The following is a 16925-nucleotide window of genomic DNA, read 5'->3' on the forward strand; positions in this document are numbered from 1 at the left end:
CTAGAATGTTTTAAATCTAATTGACGACTGGACGATAAGTTTCCGTCATTCATTAATTTAATACGATTATTTGGCGTTTTACTTATTTTCTAATGTCTGCTTAGGATTAGTATTTGTTTAAAATGCAATAATCTTAATTATCACTTATCAGAATAATCATTATGATAGGGTGTCAGTTGTTCATTTATATAAATATATATATACCTATACGTTTAAATCTTATACATTGAATCCAAGTTGGATTTTTTTGGGAGAAGAGAATCAAGGAAGGAATGAGTTCGTTTACGATTATTAACAAATTTGGAATTTTGATTAAAAAAAATCACCGTAAACAAATAATTATTAGAAAATTGTATGTCGATAATTATAAATAATTACTGAATATTTTATAATTCAGGCTAATATTGTTGTATGAATTAATCTCATGTACATCGCATTCTTATAACATTCGTATATAGGTTGGTATAAAAAACATTACAAACCTACTTAATATTATTGTTATAACTTAGTTATAATGTATTTATGTATAACGTCTTTATTCTATACATCTACCTACACATCCATCTTAAACAATATATAGGTATACTGTAGGTATAACAATAAAATTAATAATAGTGTTATAATAACGTTATTAATGTTATTGTACAATATGTATACTACCAACAGTAGTAAACTTAAGGCATCAGATTGATAAAATGATTCTTTATATAGGTATATCTATTATCTATACATTCCACACACATACATAACAACGAGTACATACATATATACTGAATACCTAACTATATCTATAGTATTAAAGATATGTGTTCACTCTAAGTGCTGTTTGTAAATTTATTGTTATACTATATAGTATATATAGGTGCCAACAAACTTGATTTTTTTCTCTATTATTTGAAATATTGAAATGATTTAATTAATAAAATATAATTATTCACGATGAAACCGTAATTAAAAAACGACAATTAATTAATAAATTGATTACAGTTTTACCGATATATAATAATATTTATATAAATAATATTTTTACGTATAGTTCACTGATGACGCGCATTGTTCGTTATTTTATATTTTGTTTCCAACGTTTACAATAATAACTAATTAATAACGGCTGAGCAGACTACACTTGAATGCATTTTATAAAATCCCTCAGATTGGTTTCGAAAACATTAAAATCTAATAAAACCGTATTCTTGTTTAATTATTAATCCATTGTAATACCCAAATCATATTGTTATATTATACTATGAACCGTGGTATTACGCTATACCAGAACCATAATATTCAAAATTATTTAAGTTTAAAGTTATGGTTATTATATTAATTCGATATTTTCAAAAGTTGAAATGAGAATTAATAAAATATATTTGACTTTAATATCGATGAAGCAAAAAAAACATACATATAATAAAAATTATTATTAATTCAATTTTAAAGTTGATACCTATAATATTTGATTACTATCATTTATAGTATTTACCTGATTTTATATTTTTCACGGATATGATATAAAAAAAACCGTATAAACAATAAAGTATCTAATAATAGGCATAAGTAACTACATAGGTCATTGCTATTTACAATGAACTGTTGTCGTTTCGCAAGAAATCATTTTTATGTTTATTTCGTTTTAATTAAATATAACTGCACGCATACCGCATATTAGGAGGTACCTACCTATATAAAATAATAAATGAGCTCGCCGGAAATGGTTTACAGTTAATTATTAGATCAATACATCTAAACAGGCACCTAATTGTTAAAATAATAGAAATATGCCAATCGGAATCAAATATTTCACTCTTATAACAATGTATGATGCACCGTATTATTATATATAGTATACTGCGTTAAATTATAAATCACAATCTATGTATAAATCTAATGCGCAGAAAACAATGTACCCATCTAACTAAATATCATCGTTGTTTAATAGAAAAAAAAAGTGGCTTAAAAGAATAAGAAAAATATCGTATTTCTGTGATTATTGAAACGTTAAACCGGCTGTTTGTAACGGGCATACGCGTCCTTAACAGTCTCTGTTGCGTCCGGTAAAAAAGCGGCGGAACCTATAATATAATATAACATTATGAACCCACAACAGTGTACACACGTGCAGGGTAGGTGAGGTGTACCGTTTACGAATAGATTATAATATTATATATTATTATTGTGTACAAATATAATAACAAGGTACCTCCTAATCACCAATAATAATAATTTTGATAATTAGTCTAGCACAAATTAGTCTTGAAATCGTTGCGCCTAAAGACGGTTAGTACAGTAACATTATTACCATAATATATTATATATTATTATTTATTGTTTTAGTACTGCGATATATTATTATAGTTAATGTTGATACAATAAAAAATCAGACTTACATAACTAGATATGATGTAAAATGTATATTATATAAATAAATCAATAAAATAATGGCCGTCCGTCCAGAATTTTTAAAAAAAATATATTGAAAACCATTACCTTCCATTTCAAACTCTAAACTCGCGTTATTTAACACGTTACAACAGATCTTAAAATCGAGTACCTAATTAAAAGTTAAGTATATATATATATATATAAATATGTGTATGTGTGCGTGTATGTATATTATGTACTTCAACAGTCGTTTGGACACAAATATAGTTTAATGTATAGGTATATACACCCACACTTGCGTTAAATTATTGTACAACCGTTTAAAACAAGTCGATTTTGCAGACGTCTGTTAACTGCACCGAAACGACGCGCGCCGTGATGACGCGTTTCAATCGTCGAATTGACGAGTATGAACTTGAACAAAATGAAAACGTACTGCTATTAGTTATACTGGCCTTAGTTATAGGTACATAAGTAATTTATTAAATAAACTACATAATTATATTGGGTATACTTCTATCAAACGGACTCGGCTTTTATTTGGACGTCTTTCAACATCGTTTGTAACGTGAATGATTATAATATTTAATAAATATGAGAACAAATATATATATGTATGTATATTACTTTTGTTATGTAATTTCTATCGTACATATTTCGAATACATAAGTACAGGTACGTGCTGAAACCTTTATAGTATAATAAGTATTATAGTATAAAATATTTTTTCTATAAACGCGTACATACTTAGGTATGTTTAAAATGATTATATACCTACATACGATATTTTAACAACCCATGTAAAATAATTAATAAACGCATAACTCGCTGATTATTAATATTTACCTTGAGATCGTATCAAAACCATCATTACAAAGTAAATTCGACACTACAAAATAATATAATATCCAGGTGGCCATTGTTGCCGGGAACTTATCATAAAACACTAAATGGTAACCGTTAAGGTACTATATGCATATACATAATATTGTACGATAATAGCAGTTGACTAATTGATAATTAAAACTACATAGATCCGCCAATAATAATATGTCTACACAACCTAAAACTAAACATATATACTACACGTGTCGTTTATACGCATTATGTCTAAATATAAGTTCTATAATATGTACATATTATTGCATCTATACATATCATAATATACTATGCGGATTAGTTTTAAGGTTTAAAACTGAAATATTAAATAATTGTTTTTAACTTGAATTTTAAAAATGTGTAAATACTTTAAATATATAAATTAACCTGTATAGCAGTTTTATATTTTATGCGTTGTCATTATTGAAATCTGTAATAATCTATAATATAATACCTACTCTAATTTAAACATCAGATGGATAATAACTAATAAGCTCAACAATTATTAAGGAGACTTAGTATTCCAATTAACATGATAAATATATAGATATAAATGTAATACTACATCGAAATTAACGTATTGCTTATAATTTAACACGGCCATAACACGTAAAACGAAAGTAAAGAAAGAACTGATAATTTCTAATTATAATAATTTAACTAACAATATTTTATTTTATTTTTTTTATTATTTAATATATTGGAGGGTACAGAGTATGAAATGCGTAAAAAAAGAATCAAAATAAAACAATATTTTTAAGGTAAACTTCAATTATATAGGAAGCAATGGTCTGTTTCGGAATATATAATAATATACAGTTATATAAGTACACTCGTGAAAAATGAATAAAGAAAAAAACAAAACAAACCCATTTTATGCAGCCCATGTAGAGTAGGCGTTATTTAGCGTTAATTTATTTTTATTTTTAGTTATATGTTATTGCAACAACACTAGTGAAATAATAACAACGATTTGGATATAGTCTTATTCGTGCTGTATATGAGTATTATATGTATGTAAGTTGAATAAAATAAGTAATATATGCCACCTTATATTAAGGGTGGGCACAATGTAAGTCCCTAGGATTTATATATTTGCCCCGCACGTTTTGCTTAATTGATCTATAGCATGCGCTCGTCGATCGCGTGATCCAGCGCAATTTTATTGTTATTCATACGCGCGCGCACACATATATAATAAAATATACATTTCCTCCCCGATGTAGTTAATACATATATGTATATAGTATTGTATATTTTATTCCTTTGTAACAATGTATTTCTCTACTAGCAAATAACCCTTTCGGCTACTATTCCCCCCTTATTGTGCAACAGCGACCCCATATTGTGGAAGTGTGTACCCATATATATAAATAGGTAGTACCCTACCACTCAACAATTTTTTTACCTTTGACCAACTATATACATATAGGTATACATTAAATAAGCTCCACCGAGCACTCCCGCGTTAGTATAGCTATATAATGTATACACACCTATAATGTGTATGTATTTTAATACCTACCTATATCTCATAGTTTTTTGCCAGTCAGAACTGCTATAAGGTTAGACTCGGCGGTACCAATACTTATATTATACTTTATAGGTAACATATTATATGTGGTATGTTTTTCATGATTGTAGTGGGCATTATTTTTTATTTATCTATATGCCTATTATTGAGTACACGAATATTTAGTCACGTTAAATTCCGTTAAAGTACTACAGAATGAATAAAATTAATATTCTACAATGAAATAAATAAACTATTAAGTATATTTATTTAACCTACGTCCTACGCGAATACATGATATGAAAATGTGTGATTAATTTTGTCCAACATAGGTTAGGTTAGGTTAGGTTAAATTGATGCCATAAATTTAATACCTATAAGTGTAATAGAAGTATAATAAGTGATTTTTAACTCTGCAGTGATATACAATGTACATATAAAGGTACCTTTCCGTGTACATAATGTCATCTGTATAGGTGTTTATTACGTACACGTGCGATTTGAATAAGTGAAAATAAATGGGATGAATACGATTCGCGGACGATGTTTCTGTTTGGGTATAATAAAATCTGTCAAGGGTTTTATAAATGCGATTGTCGTCGGGGTTTGTCTGTAAATGCAACACGTGTTTTCCAACCCCAAAAGCTGCTCTTCTACAGTGTATTAAAGGGGGAAAATCGTCGGCGCGTATATTATTTACACGCGAAAACGGTGGGTAATTCTATCTGCGATGAGCTTTTACGATTATTTCGTATCGTTTTTCGTATACATGCCATTCCTATATAATATATTATATTCAGTTTGTATTACATTTGGATGGTTTTAAAACCATCAATTACGGGGTTATGTGTATATTAGCCGCGATGTTTACGGCTATCCCGAGCCGGGTGTTTAGTCATAATAATTTTCGAAAGCGTTTCATGAAGATTTATACGTATGTCCATCTACATAATATATAGGTATTAGAATAACTTTATACAGACACTCGTCGTGTCGTGCACAGGAAACGCAATTTGTCTGTATCGCGCCTTTTGGATTCATTTATGCCTATATAGATAATAGAAAATTATAGGGTTGCGCCCTATAAGAAATTAGAGGTATTAACCGGAAAGAATAAGCAGGGGTCAAATTTTCCGCCCACAATACCTATATTATACCTATATACAAAAATATGTGTGTGTGTGTGCGTGTATTCGAACATCGCAAAAGCGAACGCGTTAAAGTCCTTTATGTGTTGGTGGGCACTCGCGAAACATATATATGTGCACATCGAGATGTATGAATAATATATGGTACCTATACATAAAATCTCGAAAATCATCAAACTCATCTACGCACCTTTGAATTTATTATTTATATCTGGTGGATTTAACTATTTCTAAACACCGAATGTACAGCTCTACCTAACGAGTACATATATATATATATCATAGAAGTAGTATAAGGATTATATACCTAAGTCTATTCGTCACCGCCAATAGTTTCATAAACGTTGCAGTAATATTATTAATAGCCGTCACGATTTAGGTGTAAAAAATATATTTTTAATAATGTCTCTTACCTGGCGGTCGTGCAGTCTCTGTACAGCGTGTCGAAGTCCTTGCAAGAGAGCAGCTTGCACCTGTTCACGCCCGGCTGGATGGCGCCCATGCCGCGGAGAATGCGGACCTGTTCGACGTTGCACACGAGCGGTACGATGTCGAGCCGCTTGAGCTTTGTGTAGACGGTGTGAAGTCCGCCGACCAAGTGCTTGAGGAACAGCTCAAACGCCTGTGGCAAGCACAGCATCGTGTCGCCGGCTATCATGAACGCGGCCACTTTCTGGCCACGGTACTCGACCAACTTGCACTCGTTGGCGGCCGGGTCGGTGCTGCTGATCGGCGGCGGGCTGTTGTACGACCGCGGCGGATGTTGCTGCTGCTGTTGCTGTTGCAACGACGGGTGTTGCTGCTGCTGCTGTTGCTGTTGCTGTTGCTGTTGGTGGTGATGGGCCATGGCCATCAGATCGAGCGGCGAAGAGTGATGCACCAGCGAGTTGAACAGTCCCATGGGTATGCGGGACGCGAGCGAGCTCATGGACGAAACCGGTGCCGGCACCACCGGCGGCGCGGTCTGCGGCACCGGCGGGCTGAGTCCGCGCGTCGGCGTGATGATGGCGTGATGCTGCGACGTGTTGATGAGGTTCATCATGGGACTATTGCCCCGCTCGTCCCTGGGACTGCCGTCCTTGTTACCGCCAACGCTGCTGCCGCCGCCCACCGAAGACGGGCCCGTGGCCGGTTGCTGCTGCATTTGCTGTATTTGCTGTTGCTGGAGCTGCTGGGACGACGTGGACGACGGTGGAGGCGGGCTGGTCGACACGTTGCTGCTGCGGTCGCTGCCGGAGCCGGTGGACTCCGCGCCGGCATTCGACGAATCCATGATCATGTCGATGCTGCGACGATGATGTGCCGAGGTTCACGGTCTGTCGGCGGCGGTCGTCGTTGGGCGAAACGAATCGCGGCGGTCTTTACAATTATAATATTATAATAACCGATGTGATGCCTACGCGCATGTACCTATTACACGACGCAATAATGTACATAAAAATATAAACGAACGCACTGCCAACGGTCGCAATACTGTTGGGATTGCACTGCGGCACTCTAAAACAGATATTATAATAACGGCGGTCGATTTCCGGATCGAGTGGACGGCGATGACACGGCGGACCGTCGACATGCGCGGAAAAACGGTAAAAAAAAAACAAAAAAAAATTCGAAACGATTCCCCCTTATACCTGCGGCGACGGCACCGGATCGCGGACACACGCTCGAAATTTTTAAACGCTTGCGATCGTGTGTGCTTACAATTAAATGATATCAATATTATTTTTTGTAAATACACTGCAGTTTGCGTGCACTGTGCCGGGCGGCGGTTTGCGACCGGGCGGCGGTACGGTTGGAACGCGACTGTTGCGGGCGCGGCCGTCTGCGGCTGCTTCTGGTGCTGCTGGTGCTGCTGCTGCTGCTACCGCCGCCGCTGCCGCCGTCGTCGTCGCGTTGGCCGCCGAGTTCGCGCTCGCCGAATTTCCCCCACCGCGCCGGCCACGCGCCATTGGCCGGCCGCGGCCGCGACGACGCCGCCCACCGGCGCTGAACCCCGTCCCGCGCGGCCGGCGCCCGGGAGCTCCGCCCCCCCGTCCGCCACCGCTGTGGTGATACGGCGGCGGCGGCGACGACGACGACGACTCTGACTGTCTCCGCTCCGCACATCGCACACACACACACACACACACGTGTGATGCATAATATTTCTTCGTTTTTATATGATTACTATTATATTTTTTTTTTTTCCCCCATTTTTCCTTTTGCGCTTGGTTCTTCCGCGCGCTGCAAACGTATATAATATTGTATGAAATATGTGTCTGCGCGCGCGCGCGGCCGCGTGTGTTTGTGTGTGAATTCGCCACTCGCTCCGTTCTCCGTCCCCGTCGCGGCTCACACCCGCGTACTGCCGCAGTACACGGGTGCGCGTATAATAATACGTATATAACTCTGTCTCTCGCTGTTCGCGCGCCGTTTACTTTTGTATGGCAAAAGTATATCGCTAGTGTGTCCAACCCCTTTGTGTCCTCTCCTTCCCCCCACCCACCCTACCCCCTCCTCTCCTCGACAACAAACTCCCCGCGGAGCACCTCGCGCGCAGCATTGCGCGCCGCGCTCCCACCGCACACTCGACCGCAACTCGCCGCGCGCGCGAAAATCGCTCCCCTCGCGTGGGCGCCGGCGGACTCGGGCGGACGGACGCGGACCGACGGCCAAAGAAATGGGTCAAATATTGTGTATAGTGAATTGGAAAAAATTAACGCGCGCACAGAGTTTTCGTGTCCAAATCGATTTTTGCTCGAACCCGCCCCGCAACGGATATTATTTTATATGGAAAAAAAAATAAAAAAGTATAAGCTTTTACATTATTTTTAAAAGGCCCGCCGTCGATTTCCATGTGTACATCGCATTATAATAATACACGCGTATTAAATTGCTTTATACACACACATATATATATATAATATACATGCAACCCGCCGAGTATTTGTCTATATTAAATAAAATATCTGTAGTTATATATGTATGGGAAACGGCCAAATATATGGATATCATATATCTATAGGTACCCGTAAGCATTTCCTGTGGATATATGAATACAATATATATATATATAGATACATAAGTCTATCATAATTTTATCTCTATATTATGTATAATATGCACGTAAGTATATTTTATCGTTGTTACAAAGCAATGTACCTACCTATAGCATTAAAATCTATACGATTGATTAGTATGCGTGCTATAGCCTATAATATTATACCTAAGTACGTATCATATTATATAGGTACACATATTTATGATATATTATAGTGGCGGCCCAAAAATATTATTAAAAAATAATAAAACGCCAAACGTGTTTGTTTTTCGGCTGTATTTTAAATATGGCTGTTTATATTAGATATATAAGTTTTAGGTACTATAGTTTCAGAAGGCTGCAGACGTTTACGCGCATTCAAACAATAAATCATGATATGTGCGTGTATGGATTAAATACCTAAATATCTATACTATAAATTATAATAAATATGTAGTATTGTACAAATTATATGTAAATACCACCTATATATTAGCATAGTACCCATCTTCATCTATATATGATAGATAAATACGTTTGACTTCCGCGGTGCACCAAAACTGATAATATTATATATAATATTATGTTATAGGTATACCTATTTATATGGAGACATAATACAGTGGTATTGCACACAAGTCGTGGCCGTAGTGATGTCGCCTGACGCCTTGCAACCATCGCACCCATACCCCTTCAACACTCACTGTAGGTACTCGTAATATTGCAATTAAATTATTTTATATAATAGTATGAGGTGGCAAAAGAAAGATTACCTAACTTAAAAGTTTTACTACCATTTAATAAAATAGTATATCTACCTATACAATTTAATACATCACAAAAGTATTTCATTACATTTTTATATATAATAATAATAGTAATAATATTATTTATATATTAGGTATACATATATAATATTATAGTTAAAATGAATAATGCATTATGAAAATATACAACAATTTGAAACTATATCCAATAAACAAATTATAGTTATAAATTTATAATAATATTAAATTTATATGTAGTATGAAATTTTTATTAAAAACATCAAATCATTATATTCTAAAAAGTTGTGTATTATACAGGTTATACGTAGGTAATTAAAGGTATGTATTTATATTTTATACATAGATAATAGACATATAGTGGTCAAAAAACCTACAAAATTATTACAAACTTTAATAAGTTATAATATCTATGCCAATAAAACAATGTAATAAATAATCTAAAAACCTATAAGTATATGCAATATGCATATACCTAATATAGATAACATAGCCTAAGTCTATAGATAAGTAGGTATACACATGCATTTCAATAATTTTTTTAAATCTAATTTTACGATTATAATGTTATTGTTGTATCATTATACATTTGAAAAATTACATCATAAATATACCTACTATTATAAATTATAATACGCTTTTATAATAGATACCTAAATAAAAAATAACAACTAGTATTTTAATGATACAAATTTTAACCGCCAAAATAATAAATTTTACTAATCTAGCATAATATATTTATATCACGTGTGATATAAACTAATAAACTAATCTAATGCATTAGTTTATCTAAAAACATTATTATTGTATTGTTAATATAATTAATGCTTATAAAAATAAATTTAATATCTAGAAAAAGATTTTTATAAACTAAACTTTATGAATAATATATAACTGATATATTATTATAATATAAATATCGTATAGGCATATATACGAGTATAATTATAGTGATAATACTCTATATTATTCTATAGTTCGTACTTAATCACGTTTGGTTAAACGTGCAATAATTTGAATAACATTTCTATTCATTAGTAAAAAATTATTATAAATATATAAAATATTATACACAAATGAATGTATTATATGTAATAGGTACTATATATTTATCCATATACCCAGCTATATACATTTGTTGTCTATGAATTATTTAAGGAGGTATCATCGTTACGTTTAGTGCACAATAATTGAATAATTCATCTATTTAAAATGTAAATATAATGCCTATTTAATAATTAATAATGTATACCTAGATATATAGGTAGGTACACTATATTCATATAGTTATAGCTAACATATAATAAGTTTAAGTCATTTAGGTAAATATAACGGCTTTAATGCTTTATGTGTAATACAATAATAATATATCCTATGATTTGGAACATATTCTATTATTTTTTTTAGAATAAAAATTTCTTACTTCAATTTAACTATTTCTACTTAGATAAAACATGTTTAACGAACGGACTTATTAAAAATTACTCGCACGTGGTCGGATACCGCGGTAGGTTGACTGATAAAGAGAAAATAAATAGGGCGATCTACGCTTAAAACAAAAGTCATTATCGCTGTAACATTATATGGTTCCCGGTGTATTTATATACATATATTTATATATTCTCTTGTTTTCTATATACCTATATAGTTATGAAGCATATAAAAATCTATTGACTATATAATAACTTTGGGATTTAATTATTTTCAATTAATTGGTTTTTGATGTACCTATATTATTTATATTTGAATAAATGTGGTGCAGATTCTTTCAGGGTATTATTTATTCAAACTCATTTAAGACACACATTAACTACGTTTAACGTAGTGAATTAAAATTATTACTTTTGTAACTAATTATATGAAGTTGTAGCTTATAAAATATTCGATTTTTTTTTTTTTTTGTTTGTTTTAACGATAATGAATTATTATATAACACACAGAGTGCAAATTGGAATCGTTTAATTTATAGCTATCTTTTATTAAAGCGTTAAAAGATTAAAAATATAAAATAATGTTCAAAGTTAATTGTATAGATTGGACTTTGATAACTTTTCTTTTCAACTACGTAAACCAAATATTTTTCCTACCACTTATTTAATATGATATATATATAGTATAAGGTACATATATATACTAAATAATAATGATGCTTACACTATGTATTATAAGATCCTAAAAACACTTTATGGGTTATACAAATTACAATTATGAATATCGATAAATGAGAACAAATAAATAGATTAGAAAGTAAAATATACGCTTCATGACACGAATAAAACTTCAAACAATACTTAATATTACATGTTATACGGAGCTCAATAAATATAGTATTGATCTGACAAGCCGAATTGTTTAAATTGTGTTTTGAGTATAATATTTATGCCCATAATAACCGTAAAGGCGCGTAGGTATATAATCAATAGACAATTTGAAAATTCATGTAAAATCATATAAATTATTATATATTGTACATATATTTATATATATACATTACCTATACACAAGAAATATTTTCATGAATAGAGGTAGACATAAATTAAAACTATATATTTAAATTAAGTCATGAAAATTAAAAGGAAACGTTATAATCTGTTGGAAATCCATTAAAATCACAATAAATTAAAATACGAAACTGCATTATATGGTACATAATATATATGTATAATATATAAACTATATAACATCAAATATTTATCCGTATACTATGTTTACGTTAATCTGTTTTAACGTTTCATTTGTTTTTACATATAATCCGGTTTGAAGGTAACTATATTATATATTTTGTTTATTACATTATAATATCCAGCCAAAACAACTATACATTGAATTATCTACCAATATATGAATCACCATAATGAAACAATTATAGATATTTAGTTATCAATGTTCAATATTCAGCAAACCTATATGTATTTAATATCTGTTATTAAATTATAATAATTATATATATGTATGTAATATGTATGTATACAATTTTTTACAGATACCTTAAGAATTATTCATCACTAAAAGTTACAAATAATATTTGCAGTGTTACCCAAATAACATATAATGATATTATAATAAGAAATACTACATAATTATAAATATTATATACATGCTTAAAATGTATGTGCGAATTGTCTTTGAGTGTGTACTTACTGTCCTTATATTATACGCACGCCATCGGTTTACCTATACTTTATATTGTAATACATATGCGCTCCAGTCGTATATATTTGCCTATTAAATTATACATACATAAAAGTACCTCGTACCTACGTGTATGTGTATATATCCGAGCAAGAACATTATTGTATACCGAAATTGAAAAGGGGCGAGCGAAAAATAAAAAAATAAATGCATCATCTATACATATATATACCTACTCTATATACGGGGGCAATTGAACAAAGCGGTTACAGTTTCCTTTTATTTTGTTGTTTTTTTTTTTTTTTTTACAAGCATTAAATTGTACCCTAAAACACATTTTGATTTACTACTGAGTGGCTTATATGACAGATTCTATTATTTTATAGTTTTGAAAGCGCATATATAATATATACATATATATTGTACAACAAACATGGTAGCTGGTATACCTACATGTATAGTATAACATATATGTATATTATGTGTGTATACTTATACTACCTTTTATAATACATATGCGCACACAAGCTAATCGAAAAATGTTTTGACATTAAAAAATAAAGAACGGCGAGATGGAACAAAAGTGTAACTATACTTATATGACTATATATAAATATATATAATATATACCAACTATAATATATATAGGTGCATATAATAATATTATGTGTACACAGCCTCGACGATAGTATAATGAGTAAGAATATCCATAACGGTTTTTTTCCATTTATAATATCATAATAATATTAATATAACATTATAACGTATATTTTTATTAAAATCCTTTAAATTTCATCGTACTGCTATATAGCATGTTCGTTATTTGTGACCACGTGTATATAGATAGTTGATAAATCATTACAACCAATTATAACGACATTTTCATTTGACGGCAACCCGATATAGTAAATACGGTAGTATAAATAGGTAGGTAGATAAAGGTATGTAAGTACCTATATATAATATAATAATAATATAGTGTATTGCCATTAATATACCTGTGGATACCTGCAGTAACTAAATGCCGCAGACGCCGCCATTCGCGATGTAAATATGCGCGATCCACCTACTGAAGCTACATAATACTATTATGTTGTATATGTATATATATCATACTCGTTTATACATCATATACACACGCCAGCATAGGCTACTTACCGGAACAATTTTTTTAAATCACTTTTCTATCAAGGTCGGCGGGTGCATTTACCGGGTTCCTTGACTCGGACTCCGTTTTGCATACCGAACGCGTCCCCCGGGCAAATCTACTCGGTCCTAATACGACGACAGCTGAGTATATTATATATACATATTATATATATTTATTATCACCGCGTACACCCCATAGTTTATGTACTGCATCGCCACAAAATCCTTTGCCCGAAACGACAATTACGCATAGCGGTGTTATTTTAATTTTTCGCAATGCATAGCATTATATTATCTATATGTACCTACATGATAAATATGATTTATTTAATTACAAATATAAATATTATAAACTGTACATGTTAGCATATAATATACTAACTACTGGAATGGTCTTGTTTACAGGGCCATATTCTTGCATGTATATTATATATATATACAGGTGTGCTGCAGAGTCTATAGACTATACAGAGTGATTGATATTGCGTGATAGCTCCGAATTTTTTTTCGATAAATTCAACATTTTATTCAGATACTGATCTTTGGAACTTTCTTGTATACTAAAATACTAATACTTATAAGATACTTATAATTATAAGAACCATATTTGTAAACACTTTTGTATAGGTACTATGTATGTCATAAGACTATTATTCTTTAAGTATAGGTACCTATAAAGTATAAAGTAGGTATACATTTATAATAACTTAAAGAAGTTAGGTACTTGTAAATTTTTTTATTAAGACATCTCATCAACATTTTCAAAAAAGTCTTCTGCTTAACAATTCATAATAAAAATAGTTGGTTCTTATTTGAAAAAAAGATGTTTTTATCTCACTCCATAAGCTGTATAAAAATCGACATCATTTAAAATATGGTTTTTAGACATCAAATACGTATAGATATTTTAATAATTAGAATTTTAATATACACATTGCACATAACAGTATAACACAAAGAAAAATAGAAGAGACTAGAGAGTAAATGTTTTATGAATAATGCCATAAGCCCATAACAAAAGATATAACTGGGTGCACTATAAGTTTTGGATTTTTGATAAAGACTAATAAAATTTACTTTAAAAATAAAATAAAATAACGTATATAGTGGCTTTAAAAAATAAAGAAAAAAAATATTTTATTTTATTTTTAGTCAACAACTAATAAATCTAAAATTTATATTATATAATCTATAGGTATACGACTATAGACTTTTACAGGCTATTAACGGTTAAATAGATACAAGTATATGAATTAATTAAAAATTATACAAGCTTCATATTACAATGAGGGTATTTAAATTTAACACCGACAATATGTAATTTAATTACTTATTAATAAATTAACTTCGTTTTTTTTCAACAAATATTAATAGGAAGAGCATATTTTTCATACTTAGCTTATTTTAGAATATTACGTTTTTATATTTAAGCATTTAAAAGTACAGAAATATTTATTTTTATAACATTGTTACAAATGAGAAGATTTTTTTATAACTACTTTATTTTTTATATTTTAATAAAATAATTTTTTTTTAAACTAAACTTTTGTTTTATAATTATAATAAAAATCTATTTTTTCTTTTAAGAATTTAATGAAAAATTGCAAATTATTAATTAGTATATTGCATTATTGTGTAAGTAAATCTACGGAAAAAAATTACGTTTTTCATTCTTTTTGTCTTATATAATAGTGGTTAAAAACTTTATTTATTTATTAGATATAACTGATACATGATCCTCTTCTTATAATATAGTAATAAATACAGTAAGTTACAACAAATAAACTTGGTAATAATTAATATAATGTATAGGTACCAATAAGTATTATTTATAATTAAAATTATTTGTTACTACATTATAGTACATACTATATGGACATTGGACATATACATATATATAATTATTATAATATATATAGGACCGTTCTTACAATGTCCGGTTAGTGTCTGATAATGCTAACCGGCAGAATTTCTTATGTGTTAACCGATATAGAGTTCTGTCGGTTAGTCTTAATACCGGACATTATGAGAACGGCACTTATGTTTATAAATATAAATATAACAAGAATATGTTATCAATATTAAGCTAAATTAAATTTTAAAAAATTAATAAATAAACAGGAGAATTCATAACAAATATTTCAGATATTTATCTATCTATATTATCTACTTAAACATGGCTTAAAAATGTAAGCTAATGATATTAGGTATACAATGTATACACTACACAACAAGAAGATTGATTTTTAAATAAGCTTTATAATATTTTGAAATGTTATCAGATGATTTATATATTTAATTATTTATTAAGTAAAAAAAATACGTCGAATGAATATTATCTTCTTATAATTTTTAAGGTTTAATACTCTCAAAGCTATAAATTACCGCATCATTATTATACCTAAATTATGGAGATCATTAGGTACAACATAACAAATCTATAGGTTTACATGACAACTGTCGGAAGATGTTAATTTTATCATAATTAGAGGTTTCTAATAACCTACAATTATTTCTCTACCTACTATTTTTCTCCTTACCCTTTCCGAATAAAATATAATATAATTGCCAATATACTATCCATTATGATAAACTCAAAAACATGACTCCTCGATGGCGTGATTTTCACTGCATAATATATAGTATGTATTTTTAATAATACATATACCACACATTTTTTACTCGTAAATGTATGTTCTGTATTTTTACTTTATGCAAACGAATAACGCGATATACCTCGTACTTTCTATACAATCGTATGTTGGCGTCATTTGCATAGGCCCAAGTATACATTTTTAATTAACGTTAATCAATGTCTTTAACTGTTTCGTGTTCGTCGGCGCAACAATTTTTAATCATTCTATAAAATATCAATCTATATGTATAAAAAGAAGTGTACATTTTGAATAAATTTTATAACT

General features: G+C 30.8%; 1 protein-coding gene across 3 annotated transcripts in view; it reads right to left on the reverse strand.

The window, feature by feature from the left end:
* LOC114122420 (dachshund homolog 2) overlaps positions 1 to 7771 on the reverse strand; it is a 118244-nt gene extending 110473 nt beyond the window's left edge. The window contains exon 1 of one of the 3 annotated variants that reach the window (XM_050202084.1): positions 6333 to 7771. In XM_050202084.1, the coding sequence (XP_050058041.1) occupies positions 6333 to 7198 (866 nt within the window). In that variant the 5' untranslated portion in view covers positions 7199 to 7771. The remainder of the gene's footprint in view (positions 1 to 6332) is intronic. The other 2 variants (XM_050202083.1, XM_050202085.1) reach the window with 2 other exon arrangements.
* Between the last annotated feature and the right edge of the window lie 9154 nt (positions 7772 to 16925).

Source organism: Aphis gossypii, chromosome 2, assembly GCF_020184175.1.
Source record: "Aphis gossypii isolate Hap1 chromosome 2, ASM2018417v2, whole genome shotgun sequence".
Lineage (NCBI taxonomy): Eukaryota > Metazoa > Arthropoda > Insecta > Hemiptera > Aphididae > Aphis > Aphis gossypii.